Source organism: Loxodonta africana, chromosome 20 (assembly GCF_030014295.1).
Source record: "Loxodonta africana isolate mLoxAfr1 chromosome 20, mLoxAfr1.hap2, whole genome shotgun sequence".
Classification (NCBI taxonomy): Eukaryota; Metazoa; Chordata; class Mammalia; order Proboscidea; family Elephantidae; genus Loxodonta; species Loxodonta africana.
This window is the reverse complement of record NC_087361.1, coordinates 70,972,306-70,997,511: the sequence shown is the minus strand read 5'-3', so window position 1 is coordinate 70,997,511 and position 25,206 is coordinate 70,972,306. Positions and strand designations below refer to the sequence as shown.

At 43.6% G+C, this 25,206-nt stretch overlaps 1 protein-coding gene across 1 annotated transcript; it reads left to right on the top strand.

The window, feature by feature from the left end:
* Positions 1-695: 695 nt before the first annotated feature.
* Positions 696-24,368, top strand: LAX1 (lymphocyte transmembrane adaptor 1). The gene is made up of 6 exons (XM_003410112.3): positions 696-938; positions 1,286-1,495; positions 4,138-4,244; positions 4,914-5,024; positions 5,572-5,657; positions 10,915-24,368. The coding sequence occupies exons 2-6, from the start codon at positions 1,386-1,388 to the stop codon at positions 11,806-11,808; spliced, it is 1,308 nt and encodes a 435-aa protein (XP_003410160.2). The 5' UTR covers positions 696-938; positions 1,286-1,385; the 3' UTR covers positions 11,809-24,368.
* Positions 24,369-25,206: the final 838 nt, after the last annotated feature.

Genomic DNA, 25,206 nt, shown 5'->3' with positions numbered 1-25,206 from the left:
AGGCAAAGAGAATTTCATGAGATTGGTAGGGGGATGAGAGGAACGGAGTTAGAGATTTTGAACCACCTTTGAAGCTTGGGACACTTTTGGCAGACACATGAGATAAACAACGCAGCTTCTGAAGCAGGTGCTCAATAAGCAGGCCTGTGGTTGATCTTACCTGAAGGCCTGGAAAACAGGAGGTACAGCAGGCAGGAGTCACTGAGGGTAGCCTTCAGGAGCCAGGAGTGCAAGGAAGGGCCTCCAGGGGCCCTGTGAACCCAGCATCAGCTCCATTCCTAGGGTAATACCCAGAGCAGAGGTTCTCAAAAATGTGAAACACAGGCCATCGGCATCAAAGTCACCTGGGAATGATCTATTTAAAAAAACACTTAGTTACCCACCCCCTGCATCCTCCACCCACTGAATCAGAAGAAGGTGCCAGAAATCTGCATTTGTTTCTAAAAAATACCCTCCAGTGTTCAAAATGTAACCTGGAGACTTCAAAAACTGAGTCTCAGAAGCCCAGGGGGAGCAATCACAAAGCCCCCCTGGTACCGTGCCTTATTTTTAATCACTCTCACAGCAGACCACAGAACACCCGACAGACTGGGAGACCAGTGGGTTGAAGATGTGTTTTCTGCTATCTTATTAAGAGCTGAGCAGCATTTCCTGTTCCCCATGTTTCATTAGCACATTGGTGGCATCGTTTCCTGTGACTGACTCTCTGTTTCCATTCTGGCAAACTGGTTTGCTCTTTTCTCTCCGGGGCGTGGGGTGTTGAAGATGAGCTTCTTACCGAGCCTCTCCTGGGCCTCTTGGCAGTCTCCTGCTCTGTGTGCCACTCGGGCTCCCCCCAGAAGACGGAGACCATGAATCGCCCCTGAGCTGCCTCCCTTGGTAGGACCGCACCAGGACGAGATCTCACCTCCCGCACTGGGCATTGTAGCCACATCCAGGTAGAACCAACCTGTGATTTTTGTGCGTTGGGCCAATTCAGCCTGACATTTTAGGGGCAGGGACAAGGTAGGGAGTCTGTCGGGGGGAAAGAAGGTTCTAAAAAGAAAGATTGGGAGCTTTAGAATGAACGAAATAAAAACTAAAAGACTTTTGTTTCTAAGGGACTAAAGTGATTAAACATTGAAGAACAAGCAATCTTAAGAGTAAAAAGGTATGAGTTAGGGAATATTTGGAAGACATGCAGACCAGAAGGATTTCTCGAGCTCTGTAACGTTATATACTAATAAATTGTCTATATCACACATGATTATATGCAAAGTACAAACCAATTTGCCTTTTCTCCCAGGAGTCAGCAATTTAGGAAGAGCCAGGAAAAGTGACAGGTATGCTGGCTAGCTGATTATGACCAAGAGAAGGCTTAGGAGGAGAAGACAAACTTTGGAAACATGGCAGGGGTCCATGAGATGATGAATCATGTCACCCCGACCCTTTCGGAAATTGGAGAGAGGACCTGGGAGGCCAGCATTCCGCGGGAAACTTCTGGCAGCCTGGACAGGTGAGTGACTCGGGTGGTGTGCCCCACCATCCTCAGATTTAGACAGAGCATCCTGGCCTGCCTGGGGGGCCTCTGGCACAGTGGTACTGCCATCCCTTACAACCAGGCTGAGGTCCACTAAGACCACCACACTCTAGGCTCAGAGAAGTTTTCTCAGGGATGCTGGGAGGAAAGGAATAGGTGTTCAGAAGAGACGGAAGTTGCTAGGGGAGAGGAAAAGCTGTGAAGACAGAATTTTCTGAGAGCTAGCTGCCAGTCTGGTTGTATTTCCCGCCCCTCTGGGGCCTTGATCACCAGCCTCATTCTATCCTATCTCAGGTCCCACCAGTGACTCTTCAAAAACACTAGATCCCATCATGATGAAAACAAAAGGCTCGCATTTCCCAGGGATGTTTTTTAGGTCTTAATAACTTGCCATGGATGCAAAATGTAACAGCAGATATAATAAAGATAAGTCTTCAGGACGTAAAATCTCACAGAGCGCACGATGTATGTAAATTTTACTGCTATAGCTTTCAATCTCATCCAAACAAAAATAAAAAGTCCAGCAGCAGTTGAAACTTTGGTGATACTGGTAGGTATAAACTTCAGCGTTGTGAGAACAGTACAATCCAATAACATAAATTTCAAAACTGTCATAGTTTTGAAATATACCACCGTGACCAACAAGTACATGGACATTGACGGAGAATGAATTCATAGAAGTTGTCAGAACCCTGCAGCGCCACTCCCATTTCCTTTATTCATTCACGTGTTTACTAATTCACTCATTCAGTTAACAAATATTCATCAGGCCACTACTAAGTATCAGACACTGTTCCAGCACCAAGTAAACAGGATAGACAGGTCCCTGACCTCCTGAGGCTTACAGTCAAGAGGGCTGAGGCAGATGATAAACAAAGGAACGTATAATATCAGTCAGTCATAAGTGCTGTGGTTTGGTGGTTGGTTTGTTCTTAAATTGATAGGGTTTTGTTATGGTGGTGCTTTGCAGAGCAGGGCTAGGAGACTGAGAGTAAGGAGTGGTCAGGGAAGACCTGCCTGAGGAGGTAGCATTTCAGAAGATTCCAGAATGCTATGAGAGACAGAGCCATGCAGGTGCTGGGAGGGGACAGTTCCTGGCAGGGAAAGTGGCAGGTCTGAGATGGGGCCACGCTTGGCATGAGCAAGGGACAGCAAGGCGTCCTGGTGACTGAAGTGCAGGGGTCAGAGGGAAAGTGGTAAGAAATGAGGTCAGAAGGTAGGCAGAGACCAAATAATATGGTGCCTTAATGTCCTCTTGAGGTAGGAACTATGGATTTTATCCCAAGTGTGATGGGAAGCATGACAGTTGCAAGCCAAGGAGGATTACCCAACTCACAATTAGGGAGTGACTCTGATGGACTGTTTAGAAGGATCACGCGGGTTCATGTATGAAGAAAGCAGGGTGGAGCAAGTGTGAAAGCAAGGAGGCCGATTAGGGAGGGCTATTGAATTTTTTTTTTATTGAAGAGCCCACGTGAAAGTCATGGCAGCTTGAACCAGGGCAGTAGCACAGGAGAGGACAAGAGGCGGTTGGATTTGGGATAGATAGATGCCCAGGTTAGAGCACATGGAATTTGCTGATAGGCTGGAAGTGGGGCATAAGGAAAAAAAAAAAAAGAGCAGGCAAGGATGGCCATGAGGCTTTGAGCCACTTGCTGATGGGAAGTACCAGAGGAAGAGCAGGTTTCTTCAGGGAGAACAGAATTTCTGTTTGGGACATATTTGGTTTGCGATGGGTGTTAGGCAGTGTAGTGGAAATGTCAAGTAGAAAGTTGGATAAACAAACCCAAATCTCAGGAGGACAGAAACCCTCACAGAGGTTCCCTGGCAGATGACCTGGCTTATCTTGGGGGTAGCAGGGCAGCTACTACATTCTGCTGCAACCTCGCTTGACTGCTTCCTGTTCCCGTAGGCACAGCCTCCTGGGGGTGTAATTTGAATGCCTTTCACAACCAAAGCAAAGCAGCAACTCCAACCCTGCCTACTAGTTGCAAGGTGGCACAGAACTGGTCCTGGGCAGCTGCATTGGTTAAATACCACACAACAGCAGAGTGTTGCCTGGAGACCAGCTCCACAACTTAGCGCTGTGGGGTTACTAAGGTTCATGCAAGCCGAACTCTGCCACCCAGCCACTCCCTGATTACGAACTGGGTAAGCCTTTTCTCAGTGAAAGCCAGGAAGCCCAGCAGGGGGAAAGAAGGGAAGCAAGGGCAGATGGACTTGACTTTACAGGTATGGAGTTCAACGTGGTGGAGTGGAAAGAGCATGATCTCTGGCCCCAAACAGAGCTAGAGTCACATTCCATCTTACTTCCTAGCTGAGTGATCTTTGACAAGTTATTTTAACTTTTTGAGCCTAAATCTCTGGTTCCTTGGCCACAAAGAGAGACAGGAGGTTGTTATAAAGATTAAATAAGGTTGATGTCCGGCCCCTGGCTCACAGTAGGCATTCAAAGGGCCTTTTCCCTCTTGTGCCATTCCCCTATTCTCAAAGTCACTAGGCAGATGCCCTAGCTTGGCTTTCCCCTTCTTGGGGGGGCCCTGTTCCAAATCCTCGGGGCTCTAACTCCTGGAAGAAGCGTCTTCTCCTACCTCCCACTCACTTGGTTTTCCTCCTAGGGATAAAGACCAGAGCACCAGCATCTTCTCTGTGTTTGCGGGGCTCCTTGCCACCCTCCTGGTCACCGTGGTTCTCTGCATCCTGTGGAACTGGAATAAAAGGAAGTGTAAGTCCTTTGTTCCAAAATCAAGTCACACTAGGGTTCGTAATTGAGCCTGGCATTTAAAATCCTGTTTGGGCTACCTACTCCCTCATACTGAGTGTCCCTAGGTGGAGCAAACGGTTAAAGCCCTCAGCTGCTAACCAAGAGGTTAGAGGTTCCAGTCCGCTCAGAGGCTCCTTCGAAGAAAGTCCTGGCGATCTACTTCCAAAAAAATCAACCACCGAAAGCCCTGTGGGGCATAGTTCCGCTCTGACACACGGCGTCGCCATGAGCTGGAATCAACTCCACAGCAATTGTTTTTTAAATCTCTCACACCAGGTTGTTTTCCAGGGATGAACTATTGCAATGAGGAGTCCTCTGTTCTTATCCCACACTCAGGTCACTGTCTCCCTCAAGATCCTGAGCAGTGACTTCCAAATGCCTCGTGCCGATTTGAGTTCAATTTTGGAAGACATTGGCCGATTACCTCGTGCCATATTTGTCTCTTCCTGCTTCTGTTCTCCGAGTCCCCTATTTGTCTAGCTCAAATAGGACTTTTCAAGTCTGAAAATGTATTTTTTTATGATAGATAGTGAGAGTGGGGAATATTTCCAGGGAACACTCCGTTCCCAAGAGTCCTCATTCCATGCAGCTGACCCTATCGTGACCCCTGTTTCTCTCATTGCCTTGCAGGCCCACTTCCTTACCTTCGAGTTACTGCCATGCCCTTGCTGACCCTGCCTCAGTGTAGGCAAAGATCCAAAAACATTTATGACTTCTTGCCTCGGAGGCAAGAAGACCCAGGTAGGTTCTTGCCCCTAATGCATGGAGTCCAGATATACTAAACTTCTGCTGCCAGGACACACCTCTCACACTAGAAGCAACTTCCTCCAAGCTTTCAGACCTATCTGCCCCTCAGAGAGCACCAAAGAGAATGGCCTAGACAGAATGGGATAGATGGGCGGCAAGACACAGCTCCACTGAGGAGCCTGGAGAGCTCTGAAGAAGGAGACTGGTCTGGGTTTGGGGTTTTGTTTTGTCTGGATATTAAGATAGCAGAGAAAAAGGAATATCTAGGAGAGTAAGGTACACAGAGGAGAACATGGCCACCGGCAGGGAGGGTACTGCCCAGAAGCCTCCTTGCAGCCTCCCCAGCCCTGTGCTAGTGTCCTCTGGTTCCACCAGCACTGAGGAGAGTACTAGTACTCTGACCCTCTGACAACAGAATAGCAGGCCAAGACTGGAGGTACGAGGTACCTCACAACCCAGTTTCACCCACAATGTGGGGATTGTCAAGATGAAGCCCTTGAAGGATTCACTAACTATCTTCAGGTGTTCTCTGTCCTTTCAGGGAGATGTCAGTCAAGGAGTATTCGCATTTTCAGTACTGAGAGCCTTCTCTCCAGAAATCCTGACAGCCCTACCCCTGAGCATGTGGTAAGAGCCAAACCCCTTATGAGAAATGACAGGTCCCTGGCAGAAAAACTGAAGTGAAAGAGTTCTGGTCTCGGATCTTGTTTCACTGCAAACAAGCCACGTGACTTTGGCACTCACCCTGCAGCCCTATTAATAAATCGGAAGGACTAGCCTCAAGACCTCCCTACTGCCCGAAGAGGAAAATTAAGAAAGATAAGAGCAAGTGCCTGAGAGTTTAGAAAGGCACCGGGGCACATCTTTTCCGTGACATGATGTTAGAACTGAAATGGATTGTTTTAAGAGAGACATGGTAACTTGCTTATCCAAATGAGCGTTGACTCCTTCAAAGTAATCACCTCAGGAAGGTACACAAATATTCTAACAATGTTGTTGGTGCTCCAAAGATATTTAAGCCCTGCTTTGAGAATTATTTCTAGGGCCTGTGTCATATGGTTTCAATTATCCTCAGTAGCAGAAATATTCATAAGCCATTCAGTACTGCAGCTGAGGTATAAAGTGTTCGATCAAATGGGGCTGTTCTTCGAGGTTGTTACTGTTGTTGTTAGATGCCCTCAAGTCAATTTCACCTCGTAGTGACCACATGTGACAAAGTAGAATGGCCCCATAGGATTTTCTAGATCTTTCTGGGAAGAGATCACCAGTTGTCTCTCCACGGGAGCCACTTTCAGTTAGCAGCCCAGTGCTTAACCATTGTGCTACCAAGCCTCCTTATTCATTCTCTGAGGCTACAAAGGGAGAATTACAATTAATAAATACAACCCCATGTGTCGTATGATCTGGCTCTAAACGCAGCTTCTAGGGAAGAGCCCAGCAATAATTCTGTAAGGAGGCACCACATACCACAGAGAGCAACTTTGAAGAGCAGGGTGCTCATTTTCAGAGATAAGTTTGTGTTTATTTGTTAAGGAACAGGTCTTCTGTTTTGTGGTCATCCCCAGGTAAGTAGTGATGCTGCTGCTCTTGCTGATTTTGTTCATTATCCAACCTCTCATTACCCAGAGGTGTAGGGTCAATTACTATGCAGCCACCTCCACAAAGTCGATGCTTTTGTTTCCTCCTCCTCCCAGCCTCCCACTGCATGGGTTCTGCTGCGGCCTGTTCAGACTTCCTGGGGCTGATGAGAGCAGGGAAGAGTAAACTCCGTTTGCAAAGCTCATTCCAGGGTGTGGGTGGGACCTGAGTGGATTTTGCATTTAGACTTTATGTCCCAAAGTGACCTAAGCCCCTAAAGATATTTGATTTGGACTTCATAGGATTTTAGGAACGTTTGAAATCCGTTGCCAACATTTAAAAATGAAGAGATTTCACATTGAAAGTCCAGATTTCCAACTTTTCTTGAAAACTCAGAAGTTCTGAAAATATCAAGCCAGCACCCCTAACTGTCAATAATCAACTGAGTCCTTGTGTCAGCTGCCCCTTTAATAATAATGGCAAGCCTTTTTAGTGTTTTTTATGTACCAAGAGCTATTCTAAACACTAGTCGTCTTAGTTATCTAGCGCTCCTGCAGCAGAAATACCACAAGTGGGTGGCTTTAACAAACAGAAATTTATTTTCTCACAGTTTAGGAAGCTAGAAGTCCAAACGCAGAGTGCCAACTCCAGGGGAAGGCTTTCTTTCTCTGTTGACTCTGGGAGAAGCTCCTTGTCTCTTCTGAGCTTCTGCTCCTGCACGATCTTCATGTGGCTCGGATCTATCTTCCTTCATCTCTGCTCCTCTTGCTCGCTTGTTCAAACTCTTTCATATCTCAAAAGAGATTGATTTAAAACACACTCTGCACTAATCTTACCTCATTAATACAGCAAAGAAAATCCATTTTCAAATGGGATTATAACCACAGATACAGGGGTTAGGATTTACAACACATATTTGTGGGGACACAATTCAATCCATAACATTCCACACTTTGACCCCCCAAAATTCATGTCCTTGCCACATGCAAAATACGTTCACCCCATCACATTATCACAAAAGTCTTAAATCAACTCCAGTTTCAAAATCTCATCTTCTGAAGTGTTTAAATCAAATATGGGTGAGACTTTGGGCATATTCCATCCTGGGGCAAAATTCCTCTTCATCTGTGAACCTGTGGAATCTAGAACACAAGTTATCTACTTCTAAAGTACCATGGCAGAACAGGCACAAGGTAGACATTTCCATTACAAATGGGAGAAATTGGGGACAAAGAAGGAATAAGAAGCACTAAGTTCAAAACCCAGCAGAACTAACTATATTAGTTCTCAAGGCTTGAAAATAATCATATATGTATTTTTTTTTATATATATATAAATCCTTTCTTATCTAAGACCATCTGGGCAATGGCCCTGCTGTTCAGACTCTGGATGTTGCCCATGCTGGCTGGATTCTGGGCAGAGGTTTCTTGACACTGGGCTTCAGCTCTGCCTTCCAGGCAGGCCCACTGGGATGGCAACTCCACTCCCTCACCTTTGGGTAGCACCATTCTCCTAGTCTATCTGAGTGGCAACCTCACCTCCTTGGCTACAGCAGGCCCTGTTCTTCTGCCCTTTGGGCACAGCAGCCCCACTCCCTCAGTTTTGGGTGGCAGCCCCATCCCCTGGCATACCCTAACAGCAGTCCCACACTCTGGAACCAAGTTAGCTAAGATCTGACTCTGAAACATAGGAGACTGTGGCCCCACCCTTTCAGATCCAGAAGACAATGGCCCCACCCTTTGAAACTGAGAAGGCCCTGCTTCCCATGTTCCTCCCAACAGTTCTGCTGATTTCCAAGCTACTCCAGGGACGGTTCTTTTCTTTCCTCAGAAGACAACAGATGTAGCTCCTTTGGCCTGTTTCCTGCCTATAGAATTCCAAGAGCCAGACGGAATTCTCTCCTTTCGTTCTTTCTCTGTCCCCTTCAGTCTAAGCTGATGGGCTTTCTGCTGTGGTAGTTGGTTAGATCCATCAATCACAGCTTAATCTCTTTAACAACAGATTGTGTAGCCATGTCTTTGGTGAACATTCTAGGACACATGTCCTTAGTTTGTACAATAGGATTTTCCAAATCTTTAAGTTCTGTTTTCATCCTGCATTTTAGTATAAGTGGCAAGGGGAAGCCATGTGACCCCTTTAAGACCTTGATTAGAAATCTCATCAGCCAGATATCCAAGTTCATCCTTATAAATGCTACCTTCCAACAAATATTTGAACATAATTCAGACAAGTTCTTTGCCACTACATAAAAAGCATCACCCTTCTTCTATTGTCAATCACATGTTCATCATTTTCTTTTAAAGCCTCACTAGAAGCATATTTAACATCCACATTTCTAGCAACATTCTGTTGCTGGTGCCATATGTACAGTCATTCCTCAGTATCTGCATGGGATTGGTTCCAGGACCCCAAGGAGATACCAAAATCCAAGGATTCTCAAGTTCCTTATATAAAATGGCATAGTATTTGCATATATTCTACACACATCCTCCCATATACCTTAAATCATCTCTATATTACTTATAATACCTAATACAATATAAATGCTGTGTAAAAGTTGTTATACAATACTGTATTGTTTAGGGAATAATGACAAGATTCAAAGTGGATAATGCTCGAACAAGTGCTAGAGAGTGACTGAGGGTCTGTGAAATTGTGAGAGGCTACAAACCCTGGTGGTGTAGTGGTTAAGTGCTACAGCTGCTAACCTAAAGTTTGGCAGTTCAAATCTTCCAGGCACTCCTTGGAAACTCTATGGGGCAGTTCCACTCTGTCCTATAGGGTCACTATGAGTTGGAATCGACTCGACAGCACAGGTTTTTTGGGTTAACAGCAAGGTATGCCTAGACATCATTTCATTCACGTGGATTCGGTATAGTGCAAACCACGTGGCAAATACAAATTTTGTTTTTTGGAACTTTTTTTTTTTTCCTGAATATTTTTGATGCATGGTTGGTTGAATCCACAGATGTGGAACTCATGGATATGGAGAGCTGACAACTGTATTCTTTAAGATGACAGAGAGTTTCTCTATAGCTCTCCTCACTTCCTTCTGAGCCCTCACCAGAATTTCCTTTGACGTCTATAATTCTACCAACAGTCTCTTCAAGGCAATCTAAGGCTTTTACTCTTACCGTACCCACTGCCACCAAGTCAATTCTCACTCATAGTGACCCTAAAAGACAGAGTAGAACTGCCCCATAGAGTTTCCAGGGAGCACCTGGTGGATTTGAACTGTCAACCTTTTGATTAGAAGCAGTAGCACTTAAGCACTACGCCACCAGGGTTTCCCTTTTACTCTTAGGCACCTTGAAACTCTTCCAGCCTTTACCCATTACTCAATTCTAAACCACTTCCACATTTTAGTTATCTCATAGAGCAGTACCTCACTCTTCCGGTACCAAAATCTTAGTTATCTAGTGCTGCTATGACAGAAGTACCACAAGTGAGTGGCTTTAACAAACAGAAATTTATTTTCTCACGGTTTACTAGGCCAGAAGTCTGAATTCAGGGTGTTGGCTCTAGGGGAAGGGTATCTCTGTCTGTCAGCTCCGGAGGAAGGTCCTTATCTCTTCTGGGCTTCTCCTGGGCAATCTTCATGTGGCTCAGTGTCTATCTGCTCCCATCTCTGCCCCTCTCACTTGTTTAATCTCTTCCATATTTCAAAAGAGATTGACTTAAGACACTCCGTACGCTAATCCTCCCTCATTAACACAACAGATAAAACCCATTCCCAAATGGAATTATAACCACAGATTTAGGGGTTAGGATTCACAGCACACATTTTGAGGGAACAAAATTCAATCCATAACACTAGTAATCCATTTTCTTTCCACAAAAACCTTATGATGTCAATATTATGATTATCCCCACCTTACAAATTAGAAAACTATGACTCCATGCATTTGGTTAAGAGATTAGGTAACTTGCCCAAACTCTTTCATCAATAAGTGGTGAGGCTGGGACTTGAACCCCTCAGTTCGAACCTAAGCCTGTACTTTTCTCCACTATGCTATGTTGCCTCTCAGTGCGCTCTAAGGGGGCCAACTTTCTCCAGTTTATAATACTGCCCTCCTGCTGCCCACTGAACACCCTTACTACAATTTTTCATCATGATTTTACTATTGCTTTTCTTAAACCCTGCTCACTTCCCTAATACCTACTTGGCATCTAAAGCCTTGCAATTTAAGGCCCCTCTAAAGCTTCTTTCTTCATGGGGAAAAAAGATATTGGGCAGGGGAGAAGAAAAGCTTTGTCCATAATTCTCTCTTCCATCCTATCACTGGCCTTCTCTTCTTCCCCACAGCTCTCACAAGCAGGCAATGCCCTCCAGGTGCATGAAGCCCACACCTGTGACGTGGGGTTTCCGGTGGGTGTCTATGACAACACTATGGTACCCCAGATGTGTAAGACCTTGACGCCCTCAGCACACTACATCAATGTCAGAGCTTCCAGAGATGACCTGAGCATTTCTTCAGAGGATTCAAGGGATTATGTCAACGTGCCCAGAGCAGAAGAGATGGCTGAGGATCTAGGTTCCAGCTCCCCCAGAAATCTCTTTGTCCTCCCAAGTGCACAGGAGCTGGACTTTACTGAGAAAAGAGATGTGGGCTATGGGGATGCCAGTGGCTGCACCAGATTTTGGTCTCCAGGAACTGAGAGCAGTGACCAACTCAGTGATGAGGATAGTTCTTCTCAGACCTCAAATGACTACGTCAACATGTCAGAATTAGATCTTGGGGCCACCCAGCAGGAGCAGCCCTGGAAAACTTTTCGGTGCTGCAGAGATTATGAAAATGTCCCACCAGCAGATGTCAACAGAAGCCAGCAGCAGGCAGAAGAAGAGGTGACATCCTTAAACACAGACTATGTGAAGGACAGGACAGATGCTCTGGAGACCGACACTCAGTCTGTCATGCAGTCAGGCAGCTTCCTTGTTTTAGAGGATCACGTGGCCTTCCAGCCATTGCTACAGAGTGGGAACAGCCAGATGAAGCATGGAGAAGAGATGCCAAGTGAGGACGATAACGACTACGAGAATGTGCTAGCTGCCAAGTTAGGAGGCAGGGACTCCGAGCAGGGGTCAGGCACACAGATCCTTCCTGATGAATTAAGATCCAGCCACCCAGCTAGAAAACTACATGAAGTGGTTTATCCTGCTGGATCCACAGCCACCACAGAGTCTAATGATGACCCATGACCACGCTAGTATCTCAGTGGATTCATTTGGTTGGCCTCAAAAGAGGCTGAGGTGAGTAGGGAACTAAGAGGCTAAAAAGGGAAAGCCAGATAGGAATTCTTGTCAAGCACAGTGTTGTTATCTGCCATACCAGCCTGAGAAAGTGTGCTGAATCTGCCTTATAGGACTGTTGTGGAAGATAAGAAATGGGACCATACCTTGATGCCCAGTGGAAACAGGAAGTCAGCTAAAATCAATACCTTCACTAATACCCAGCTGCAAAGCAAGAGTACAGATTACTTTGTAATCTAGGCAGAAGCCAACAGGAAGGAAGAAGTCAAGGGGAGGAGGCTTCCGTTTTAAAAAAGTACAAGCAACCAAATGCTGAGGATGCTGAACAACAGAAACTCGCAGTCATTCCTGGTGGATCAGAAGCATGTAACAGCCACTTAGGAAAGCTGTTTGTCAGTTTCTTATGAAGTTAAACATTCTCTTAGCATATAACCCAGCCAATTCCACTACTATGGATTACTCAAGTGAAATGAAAACTTATGTTCACACAAAAGCTGGTACATGAATATTTGCAGCAACTTTATTCATAATTGCAAAAAACTAGAAATAACCCAGATGTCTTTAAACAGGTGAGTGGATAAACAAACTGTGGTACATACCACTCTGGATTAGAGTCGGAATACGATATGAACTCAGGTTTACTTGCATATATGTATAAACAGGTCATGACAGAAATAATACAGATTTGTGTGCAGGCATGGGTTACTATATGTACGTGTATTTGTCTAGCTCTGTGTACCAAGGGACCAGAGTGGCAGTGATGTTCACTAGCAACTAGCACACCCAGCATTTAGATCTTGGTTTCGAAATACTATTCTCCAATCAGTGAAGCATTGATTCATGCAACAGCATGGGTGAAGTTATTTTTAATAGACTATTTTTTAGAGCAGTTTTTGGTTTATAGAGAAATTGTGCAGAAAATTCCCGTATGCTCCCCCTTCCTCTGCATACTGTTTTTCCTGTTATTAACAACATGGGTAAATCTTAAATGCATTTTGCTAAGTAAAAGAAGCTGGATCTAAAAGTCTACCTATTGTATGATTCCATTGATATGACATTCTGGAAAAGGCAAAACTATAGGGATGTTGCCAGAGGTTGGGGGAGGGGACGGATTTACTACAAAGGGACTGTACAATGGATTTGGGGGTGATAGACCTGTATAGAAGCCCTGATGGCTCAGTGGTTAAACGTTCAGTGGCTAACTGAAAGGTCAGCAGTTCAAACCCACCAGTGGCTCTGAGGGAGAAAGATGTGGCAGTCTGCTCCCATAAAGATTACAGTCTTGGGACCCCTATGGGGCAGTTCTACTCTGTCCTATAGGGTCCCTATGAGTCAGAATCAACTCGACAGCAGTGGGTTTGGTTTTTTGTTTTTAGACCTGTTTCTTATGGTACTGTGGTAGTAGATACATAACTCCATGCATTTGTCAAAATACAAAGAAATGGACACCACCAAGAATGACTTTTCCTGAATTAGAGCTAAAAAAAAATTAGTCATATTGTCAGAGGACCCAGGGTAGAATGCAAATTGTGGCAAATGAATCTACCTGTATTCTAAACGTATGACACAACCTCACTGAAAGTGGTGGGAGGAAATGAGCTGACGTAAGTAACTTTCGAAAACAGTGTTTTGACTGGATGCTGTAAGGTTGAAAACACAAAACCTGTACACAAATACTTCATTCTAGGTGGAAAATCTTTATCTCAAAGGAGTAGGGTTAGCAATTCTGAGACCACTTCACACATATACTAACTCTAACTACCTCATTGCCGTGGAGTGGATTTCAATGTCACAGCGGCCCTACAGGACAAGGCAGACCTGCCCCCACAGAGTTTCCAAGGAGCAGCTCGTGGATTCAAACTGCCAACCTTTTGGTTAGTAGCCGAACTCTTAAGTGGCGTGCCACCAGGGCGCCACACATATACTAAGGTTGAATGAATAGGTAAATATATTGTCTGTAACCACAGCCAGGTTTCTCACTGTCAGAGAAAGAAGTTACAAATAAGCAAGTTGGAAAGGCTAGAATGAACGCTGTGTGTGATGCTGGATTAGAGCTGGGGATACAATATGAACTCAGGTTTATTTTAACACGTATACACATAGATCGTTACAGAAATAAATACAGATTTGTGTGCATTTTCTATCTCTGTGCACCAACGGCACATGGGAGCACTGACACCCCATAGCAACAAGCACACCTAGTCCTTAGATCTTGGTTTCAAAATACTATTCTTCAATAAAAGGAATTAGAGTTCCTTGGAGAAATGGCTGGTTCTAGGGCTGGGGCACGGAAAATACAAGATGAGCCTGTAGCGTCTTGCAGGGCCCCAAAGTAAGGAAATACCAAAAGAAAAGAAAAAAATATGAGGGGGTGTCAAAAGCAGCCAATGGAAAGAGATTCTAGTGGCAAAGTTGGAACAAGTCGAGCAATAAAAATAAATAATTAAAATATTTCTTGATTACCCAAAGAATAAAATAAATATCCATGAGTCCATACCAATATAAATAAATGATGGAATAAATAAATCAATTGGAGGAAAAGGATAAATCTCCCTTACGGATGAATTTCAAATAATAAATGTAGATGAGGGAAGTAGAAAAATATTACCATTAGGGAAAACTTCTCAGCCACGAAGAGAAATGAAGTTCTGTTACATGCTACAACATGGACGAACCTTGAAAACATTCTGCTAAACGAAATGTCAGACACAAAAACACAAGTATCGTATGATCCCATTATATGAAATATTATAGTAGACAAACACGTAGAAACAAAGTTGGTCAGTGGTTACCAGGGGGAGCAAGAAATGGGAAGTTATTGCTGAAGGGGCACTGAGTTTCTGTTAAGGGCAATGAAAAAAATTGGAAACGGATATTGGTGACGGTTGTGCAACATGATAACTGTAATTAATGTCACTGAATTGTACCTGTAAAAAATGTCAAAGTGGCAAATGTCTTGTTATGTATATTTGTATCACAATTTAAATAAAGAAGAAGAAATCACCATTACAATATCGCAGTAATAATTGCTATAGGCAAGTCCACTGATGAAAGCTACAATTAGTGGTTAACATTTTAAGGAGAAACAAGAGAGCTACATAACCTTGAAGACTGTCCTCCAAAATATTTATACATGACTGTGGTGGTTTTTACCCATGTCTACAAATTCTTTGAAACTTTGCCCTCCAGGAGGTGGAGCTTAAGTCCCCTTCCCTTGATTGTGGCTGGATATAGTGACTCATTTTTAATGAATAGAGTATGGAAAGGGACAAATAGTAACTATACAGCAGAGAAACTTGGCGGACACCACCTTCACCAAGTGGTCAAGGTTAGCATCACCACTAATAAGTCGATGGTGATATCACTTCACCTCTGTGGTATTCTTCGCCAAAATCCATAACACAGTCTAATCATGAAAAAAAATTAGAAAACCCGAAGTGAATGACATTCTGTGAATACCCCACCAGAACTTTTCAAAAGTGTAAAGGTCATGAAAGACAGAGACTAAGAAACTATCACAGACTGGAGGAGATTAGGAAGATATGGTGTTAATATTAATATCATTAATATCACATGCAAGTAAAATTATGCTGCAGACCATTCAAAAGTGGTTATAGCAATACATCAACAGGGAGCGGCCAGAAATTCAAGCCAGGTTCAGAAGTGGACGCAGAGCAAGAGGTGTGACTGCTGATGACAGATGGATCTTGACTGAAAGCAGAAAATACCAGAAAGATGTTTACCTGTGTTTTATTGACTATGCAAAAGGATTTGACTGTGTGGATCATAACAAATTAGGGATAACACTTCAAAGAATGGGATTTCCAGAACACTCAATTGTGCTCATGAGGAACCTGTACTTAGACAAAGAGACAGTCATTCAAACAGAACAAGGGGGTGCTACATGGTTCAAAATCAACAGAGGTGTGTGTCAGGGTTGTGTATTTTCACCATACTTATTCAATCTGTATGCTGAGCAAATAATCCGAGAAGCTCGACTACATGAAGAAACATGCAGCATCAGGATTGGAGGAAGACTCGTTAACAACCTGCGATATGCAGATGACACAACTTGCTGTAAGTGAAGAGGACTTGAAGTACTTGCTGATGAAGATCAGTATGGATTACACCTTAACATAAAGAAAACAAAAATCCTCACAACTGGACCATCGTGATAAATGGAGAAAAGATTGAAGTTGTCAAGGATTTCATTTTACTTGTATCCACAATCCACACCAATGGAAGCAGCAATCAGGAAATCAAATGATGTATCGCATCAGGCAAATCTCCTGCAAAAGACCTCTTGCAAGTGTTAAAAGGCAAAGATGTCACTTTGAGAACTAAGGTCCGCCTGACCTAGGCCGTGGTATTTTTAATTGCCTCATATGCATGAGAAAGCTGGACAATGAATAAGGAAGGCCAAAGAAGGACTGATGCCTTTGAATTGTGGTATCGACAAAGAATATTGAATATACCACGGACTGCCAGAAGAACGAACAAATCTGTCTTGAAGAAGTATAGCCAGAAAACTCCTTGGAAGCGAGGATTGTGAGACTTCATCTCATGTACTTTGGACATGTTATCAGGAGGGGCCAGTCTCTGAAAAAGGGCTTAATGCTTTGTAAAATAGAGGGTCAGCGAAAAATAGAAATGTTCAACGAGATGGATTGACACAGTGGCTGCAACAATAAGCTCAAACATAGCAAGGATTGTGAGGATGGCACAGGACCAGGCAGTGTTCCATTCTGTTGTACATAGTAGGGTGGCTATGAGTTGGAACCGACTCAATGGCACTTAACAATAACAACAACAAAGAAGACATGACGACTAAATGCAACATGGTATTCTGAGGTGGATTCTGGAACAGAAAAGGACATTAGTGGAAAAACTCGTGAAATTTAAATGAAGTCTATATTTCAATTAATAGGGTTGTTGTTAGGTGTTGTCAAGTCGATTTCCAACTTATAGTGACCCCATGTAACGGAGTAGAACTGCCAGTGGGGTTTTCTAGTCTGTAATCTTCATTGCCAGTTCTTTATCCCACAGAGCCCCTGGGTGAGTTCAAACCACCAGCCTCTAGCAGCCAAGCACTTAACCAATTGGACAACTTGAAATCCGTTGCTGTAGTGTTGATTCCAACTCATTGTGACCCTAAGGGGCAGGGCAGAACTGCCCTATAGGGTTTCCAAGGAGCAGCTGTTCGGTTTGAACTGCCAACCTTTTGGTTAACAGCCGTAGCAAGTCCACCACACCATCAGGGTTTCCAGCGCTCCTTAATAGTGCTGTACCAGTGTTAATTCCTTAGTTTTTGAGGACTGTGTGCCGTGGTAACATAAGATGTTAACAGGGTGTACAGGACTCTCTACTACCTTTGCAACTCTTTTGTGCATCTAAGATTATTTCAAAATTAAAAAAATAATAATAATAAAACATGGACAAGGCTGGGAGTGAAGAAGTCTAGGTTCATCCCACTTAAATAAATAAAAGCCACTCTGTGCCTTTGTTCCTTCTGCAAAATAGATACAACATAAAGCATAGTAACTATTTTGGGTATTTGTTTTTGTTGTTGTTGTTGTTGTTAACATGTATGCCCAGTCTCCTCTATCAATCTGCAATCACTTCATCAGCTGGAAAAATATATTTTGATTCCTTTTATTCACTCTGAGGAGCCCTGTGGTGCAGTGGTTAAGTGTTTGGCTGCTAACCAAGAGGTCACTAGTTCAAACCCACAAGCCACTCTGGCAGAAAGATGTGGCAGTCTGCTTCTGTAAAGATTTGCAGCCTTGGAAACCTTATGGGGCAGTTCTACTTTGTCCTACAGGGTCACTATGAGACAGGAATTGACTCCACAGCAGTGGGTTTTGGGTATTCACCCTGGCTTCTAGCACAAGGCCCAGACAAAGGCAGATTATTGATAATTGATGACTGAGGATGTGGTGTGAGTGCCTGAACTTATAAGACGTTGAGTGAGGTTTTTTTCTGCTCTTCTGGAATTTAGGCTAAGGCCTAAAGCTGAGGGCTAAAGGTGCAAAATCCCCCAGATTCTGAGTTTAGAGTGCCACCAGCTGCTAGAGATCAACCGCTCCCCACCCTCCCAGGCTTGCTGAGTGAAGGGAAATTAGTCCTACCATCAAGGGCAGTCTGCTGTACCCCATTGCTGGTGGACGAAAGAGGACAGAGTCCATCAGAGCTAGCCTTTGGGGAGTGTGCCAGTCCGGAGACAGGCTCTTTCCTCCTTCACTAACTCCCCTGGGAGATGATAATCATCTCCCTCTGCAGAATGCTTGAGGAGCCCTGGTAGCTCAACTGTTAAGTCCTCAGCTTCTAACCAAAAGGTCAGCGGTTTGAACCCACCAGCCACTCTGTGGGAGAAAAGGCCTGGCAATCTGCTCCCATAAAGATTATAAAGTCTATGTGGGCAGCTCTCCTCTGTCCTACAGTGTCGCTATGAGTTGGAATCAGCTCCACAGCACATAACAACGATAAGCAGTGTGCCTGATGCCCCGCTGCATGGGGAGAAAGAAGAAAACGGGCCAGAACTGAGAGAGGGATGGCTGTGAAGCAGCTGGCCACGCGCTATTAGGCACGGCAAGGTTAAATGAGTACCAGAGGAAGGTGACTGGACGTGGGCCATCTTGGTGGCACCCCCTCAACAGGGTGTCTAGGCAAGGGCCCCAGCATGAATCTGTGAGGTCTGAACCATCTGAGGTGGCCTCGTGAGTGCTTAGATGGTAAAGGGAGAGAGTTGCAGGAGCTAGCTCGGCCACTTCTGGTAACTGTGTCTTTGTAGGCAGGCTACTACAGGGCTCTGAAGTTCACCCCACAAGTAACCAGCATTTATATACCTGCCTAGTTACCCTTACATATGTACATTACATACATTCTCTCAAATTGAGAGTGATTGATAAATTGTAGATCACCTTATACTAGATAGGTAACTTGTTTATTTCTCATTCTAAGAGTTTTTACAAACAAACTGATGAAACACTGTTTTTAAAAAACACTGTAATTCTTTCTTTCCCCTAATGGTTTTATTTTCACATTTTACTTGCCAGGAAATTTTGAATTAAATGGAATACCCAATTGCAGTCACTGTCTCATCTCAATTGCCTAATAATGCTAAACATGAGGAGATTCTTTCAAGATCAGGAATGAGAAGTAGATGTAAAGATAACTAATTATTGTGATCCTTTGATTAGTTAAATATACTGAATTCATTTTTCAAACTTGTATTATATTGACATGCCCTCATTCAGAATGCTGTGTGGCATGAAACGCAGAGTTTTGCTAGGTCTCCTCCATCCCTCTATAAAGACCTCATCCTCGAAGGGTGATAGGAAGACATAACTTGCTGTCCTTCTTGGGTCTGCCTTCTCTGAACCTCTCATAGTTATCCTGGGGTTGATCAGCACTCCTGGGTTTCCGGTAGGCCCAGGGCCTGTACTGCCTTGCAAATACTCCCAGGAGCTTCGTGAGTCTTAAAACACTCAATAATTGGATGCCCTACTGACCTGGAGTTAGGGGGAAATGGGAATAAACATTACCTTTTGCCAACCTTCCCCTCCAGCTTACCCATTTCCAGACTGGAAAGGTGGTTGTACATTTCTACCCTGAAGGGTTAGAAACATTTCAGAAGAATAGGACAACACAGTCAAAACTTCAACCATTTCCTTCTATCTCAGATACTCCTTTGACTCTCCAGGAACAAGGGAAGGCCCTTGAGACCCTTCACAAGCAGTCTCCCAGGCAGGGCTGGCTTCAAGGGTACACATGTGTGCAGTTGCCCAAGGACTGCTCAGCTGTCACCATCTTTAAATTCTTAACTTTGAAAGAAATTCCTCTCTATGAGCTTATGTTTGTAAATAAAATCTGAATTCAGACTTCTAACTTCCTAACTGTGAGAAAATAAATTTCTGTTCATTAAAGCCACCCACTTTGTTATTTCGGTTATAGCAGCACTAGATTACTAAAACACACCTCCAATCCAAATCAAATTCAGCCCTTCCCACATGAAGAGTAATTGCTCCCTCAGTCCTTCACTCTCCCCCAGCGCACTATGCCTGTAGTCTCAGATCTCAGCTGGACAGACTGAAATGGCCATACCCACCTGTGTTGGCAGATCCCTGTATGGAAACACAGACCCTAGCCCAAGGATCAAATGGATAAGGTTCCTCCATCCAAGTTTCCTTTTTGTGATTCCATCAAAGCAAGATGTGGAGCTCTGGCTGGTTCCTTCAATTAGGAAATCTATTGAAGCAATAAATTTAAAAACCATGGAAGTTCCAAAAAGAGACATGGGAAAAAGTTTTACAATCTCAGAGTGCAAGAGGTCTTTCTAAACATGAATCCAAACCTAGAAAGCTATAAAAAGAAAGACTGACAAATCTGACTACTGTATTGGTTTTCTATTGCTGCTGTAAAAAATCGCCACAAACTTAGGGGCTTTAAACAACTCAGATTTATTATCTTACAGTTCTGGGGGTCAGAAGTTTGAAATGAATCTCACAGGGCTAAAATCAAGATGTCAGCAAGGCTGCATTCCTACTAGAGGCTCCAGAAGAGAATCCGTTTCCTTGCCTTTTTCAGCTTTTAGAGACAGTCCGCATTCCTTGGCTTGTGGCCACTTCTTCCATCTTCAGAGCACATCACTCCAAACTCTGCTTCTGCCATCATGCCCCCTCTCTGACTCTGGCCCTCTTGCCTCCCTCTTATATCCGCCCTTGCGATTGCATTGGGTCTACCCCAATAACCCAGGATAGTCTTTCCATCGGAAGATCTTCAACTTAATCACATCTGCAAATTCCTTTGCCATGTAAGGTAACAAATTTACTGGCCCTAGAGATTAGGACATGGACGTCTTTGAGGGGATCATTATTTTGTCTACTCTAAAAAGTTAGTATCTCTGGTGACAGGGGAGTCTGATAGTGTCTGAAGCCCTGCTGTAAGATTCAGAAAGTAAAAAGATGCGTGCACACACAGGCACATTCACATCTGGGTTTCAAAAGAAGAAATGAGGGAGTTCAAAGAAGGTCGCTAGGCCTGGCACATTTGTTGATTTCCTGATAAGCCGATTTAGATTATGGACTAGAGATTAAGTTAGGGGAAATGCTTCCTTTCCTGGAAGTCACAGCAAACATGAAAGCAGCAGTCACCAGTGTCCTGGGAGATACCAGGCAGACACACCAGAGGAAGCCTTTTATTGGCTAAATTAATGCAAGATCTGTAGGTAACTTTCACTCAGAAGACGGGAGTCTACAACAGAAACTCGGGTTTGTCTCAGGCGTCCTGAAGTACTCTCTACAAAAGGGAAAGTCCAGTCTTGACAATTCCAGATCAAGCTAAGGACTCATGACATGATTCTCCAAAAGTGTTCTAATTTTGTGAGATTTCACGTGAAAAGAATGTGTATTCGATTGTCATTGGGTGGAATGCTCTAAAAATGTCAATTCGATCAAGCAGATTGATGGTGTTGTTCAGGTCATCTAAGTCCTTACAGCTTTTCCATCTACTTGTGCTATCAATTACTCAGTGTCCTAGTCCTCTAGTGCTGCCATAACAGAAATACCACAAGTGGATGGCCTTAACAAAGAGAAATTTATTCCCTCACAATCTAGTAGGTTACAAGTCTAAATTCAGGGTGTTGGCTCCAGAGGAAGGCTTTCTCTCTCTGTCGGCTCTGGAGGAAGATTCCTTGTCGTCAAACTTCCCCTGGTCAAGGAGCTTCTCAGGAGCAGGGACCCTGTGTCTAAAGGACATGCTCTGCTCCTGGTGCTGCTTTCTTGGTGGTATGAGGTCCCCCACTCTCTGCTTGCTTCCCTTTCCTTTTATCTCGTGCAGGCCACACCCCAGGGAAAATCCTTTTACATTGGGTCAGGGATGTGGCCTGAGCAAGGGTGTTACATCCCACCCTAATCCTCTTTAACCACAGGCGGAGATTATGATTTGTAATACGTAAGAAAAAATCACAAAACGGAGGACAACCCCACATGGCCTAACCAAGTTGGCACATATTTTGGGGGGACACAATTCAATCTGTTACACTCAGAGACAAGTGTTGAAGCCTCCAAGTATTATTGTAGATTGCATGTGCATTTAGGATTGTTACGTCTTCTTGGTGAATTGATACTTTCATCATTATGCAATGTCTCCCTTTATCACTGGTGATATTCCTTATGAAATCTACTTGGCCTGATATTAATATAGCCATGCTGCTTTCTTTTTCTTTTTTTTGGCACTTTAAATTAAAAAAAAAAACAAAACAAAACTTTTACTTTGAAATTATTTTAGACTTACAGAAAAGGTACAAAAATGATATGGAGAGTTCCCACAGGTTTGTCTCATGTAAGAACAGCTCAGGTGTGCCTGGGACATGGTCAGTTCATACACAGAATAAGATGAGGCCTTCTCCAGCTCTCTTCTTCCCAGGATTCCTCTCATACTCTCTAGCCTTCAGAGCCCCTTTTTCTGGTTCCTCTGGCCAGAAAGTTGGGGTTTCAATTGGAATTTTATTTGCCTGCACTGCTACCAAAGTATAGCTCCAGAGCTAGGGCCCACCTTCAGAAAAAAAATGCTACAGGGGAAGAAAAAAACAAAAAATGAGGATTTCACAGCCACACACACACTTTAGTCCCCTTTTCCTGGCTCTGTCTTCTGGAAGGATGGGGTTTCTATCACAGTTTTAGTCTCCTGTGCCCCCACCACACAGTTCTGCAATTGGAGCCTGCTGTCAGGTCAAAGCCATGAGAGAAAAAAGGGGCGGGGGGGAAACTCAGGAAACTCTTGCTGTATGCATCACTTCTCCAAGTTTTGGCTCCCCACCACAATTCACCTTCTTTGTTTGCCTTTCGAGACCCTCGGGTAGTTGCTTTTTGTATTTTGTCCAGAGTCTTTACCTGTAATCTGCAGGAGAGAGAAGCTGTAGGGTCTTATTCTGTCTTATACAGAACTGGAAGCCTCACTTTTTATTTATTTTTTGATTATGTTTAAGTGAAAGTTCACAGTTCAAATTAGTTTCTCATATAAAAATTTATTCACACACAGTTATGTGACCCTAGTCTCTCTGCCTGTAATGTGACAGCACACTCCCCCTTTCCACCCTGAATTTCCCGTGTCCATTCAACCAGCTCCTGTCCCTTTCTGCCTTCTCATCTCACCTCCAGACAGGAGCTGCCCATTTGGTCTCATGTATCTACTATTTTTTTTTTTTTAATCTGCTTGAAATTAAGAAGCACACGCTTCGTGAGTATCATTTTATCCCTTATAATCCCAGTCTAATCTTTGTCTGAAGAGTTGGCTTCAGGAATGGTTTTAGTTCTGGGTTAACAGAGAGTCCGAGGGCCGTGTCTTCTGGGGTTCCTCCAGTCTCAGATCATTAATTCTGATCTTTCTACTAGAATTTGAGTTCTGTAACCCACTTTTCTCCTGCTCCATCAGGGACTGTCTGTTGTGTTCTCTGTCAGGCTGGTCATTGATGGTAGCTGGGCACCATCTAGTTCTTCTGGTCTCAGGAGAAGCCTCACTTTTTTATGTTTGAAATATTTTATTGAAAAAAAAATTCTGTCTTATTCAGCCTAATGGAGAGTACATGCTGGTAGACTATGTTGGCTAAGATTCTTTGAAATGTAGTAGTTGGAATGTTCCATAGCAAGATTGAGAACCACTGACCCAGCAAGCTATGGTTTATTTGCAGTTAGATCTGGCCACTCTGAGCCTTAGCCTGTCAGCCAAAGGTCAGCAGAAACTGATACAGCTGGCCCCCTCACTGAGGCTTAGCCCAGTATTTTTTTTTTAATGCTTTTCTCAACAGGCTTAGGCTCCTAATCCATTAATTTCTACTTTCTATGTCTTAAGCCCTATTAGCTTGTTTTGTCTGTGTGCCTGCGGAGACCTAAGCAGTTATCAAAATCAGAAAACCAACTTAATCCTTAATTGTCTCCAGGAAGCCCAGGTAAGGAAGAGACTCTGCTTTATGCTTTTGTACAGTTCTTATCCTATGACCAGGTCTAGATTTCTTCACCTGCTCAGATGCAAGAAAGGAAGGCAGATGATGGGGGAAGAGAAGACTCTGCATGTATTAATCAGCAGATGTGAAATAGTTCAATCGTTGTGGAAAATGGTATGGCGCTTCCTTAAAAAGCTAGAAATAGAAATACCGTATGATCTAGCAATCTCACTTCTAGGTATATATCCTAGAGAAATAAGAGCCATTACATGAATAGACATATGCACACCCACGTTCATTGCAGCATTATTCACAACAGCAAAAAACGGAAACAACTTAAGTGCGCATGAACAGATGAATGGATAAACAAACTGGCATGTACACACAATGGAATACTATGCAATGTTAATGAATAATGATGAACCTGCAAAACATCTCACAACACGGATAAATTTGGAGGATGTTATGCCGAGTAAAATAAATCAATCACAGAAGGACAAATACTGTATGAGACAACAATTATAAAAATTCAATAAAAGGTTTACACACAGGAAGAAACATTCTTTGATGGTTACTAGGGATAGGAGAGGGAGGGAGGGAAAATCACTAACTAGGTAGTAGACACGTATTAACTTTGGTGAAGGGAAGGACAATATACAATATGGGGGCAGTCAACACAACAGGACCAAGGCAAAGGAAGACACTAAGAGGTACTCAAGAGTAAAAGACAACAAAGTTAATACTATTGCACATACAATCCTGAAATAACAGTAATAACAAACAATAAATTACAAGTGTTTACATAGGTTAATATGTAAGCTGAACAAGTGCGAGATGGTGTATGGAAGTACACCCACGAGCATATAAGTTTGGCAGTGGATATTACTACATACGTATTTGTATGTGGTACAAATATATCCATCTACATAATAGAGTACACAGGGGGCACAGTTATGAAAACTTCTTAGCCAAAACCAAACACCTTGTGAGACCAAGACACTGAGTTGAGAGCTTAGGACCATGATCTCAGGGGACATCTAGGTCAATAGTCATAACATAGTCCATAAAGACAATGTTCTATGTCCTATTTTTGAGTGGTGACTGGGATCTTAAAAGCTTGTAAGTGGCCATCTAAGATACAACAATTGGCCTCTTCCCATCTGGAGCAAAGAAGAGTGAAGAAAAACAAAGACCCAAAGAAACAATTAGTCCAAAGGACTAATGGACCACATGAACCACAGTCTCCACTAGTCTGAGACCAGAAGAACTAGATGGTGCCCGGCTACCACTACTGACCACTCTGACCGGGATTACAATAGGAAAGTCCTGGACAGGGTGGGAGAAAAATGTAGACCGACATTCAAATTCATAAAAAGATTAGACTTACTGGTTTGATAGAGACTGGT

Coding starts and splice junctions, on each gene's coding strand:
- LAX1 (XM_003410112.3), top strand. CDS start 1,386: ATGGCAGGGGTCCATGAGATGATGAATCATGTCACCCCGACCCTTTCG. Junction 4,245..4,913: donor GAACTGGAATAAAAGGAAGT/GTAAGTCCTTTG, acceptor ATTGCCTTGCAG/GCCCACTTCCTTACCTTCGA. Junction 5,658..10,914: donor GCCCTACCCCTGAGCATGTG/GTAAGAGCCAAA, acceptor TCTTCCCCACAG/CTCTCACAAGCAGGCAATGC.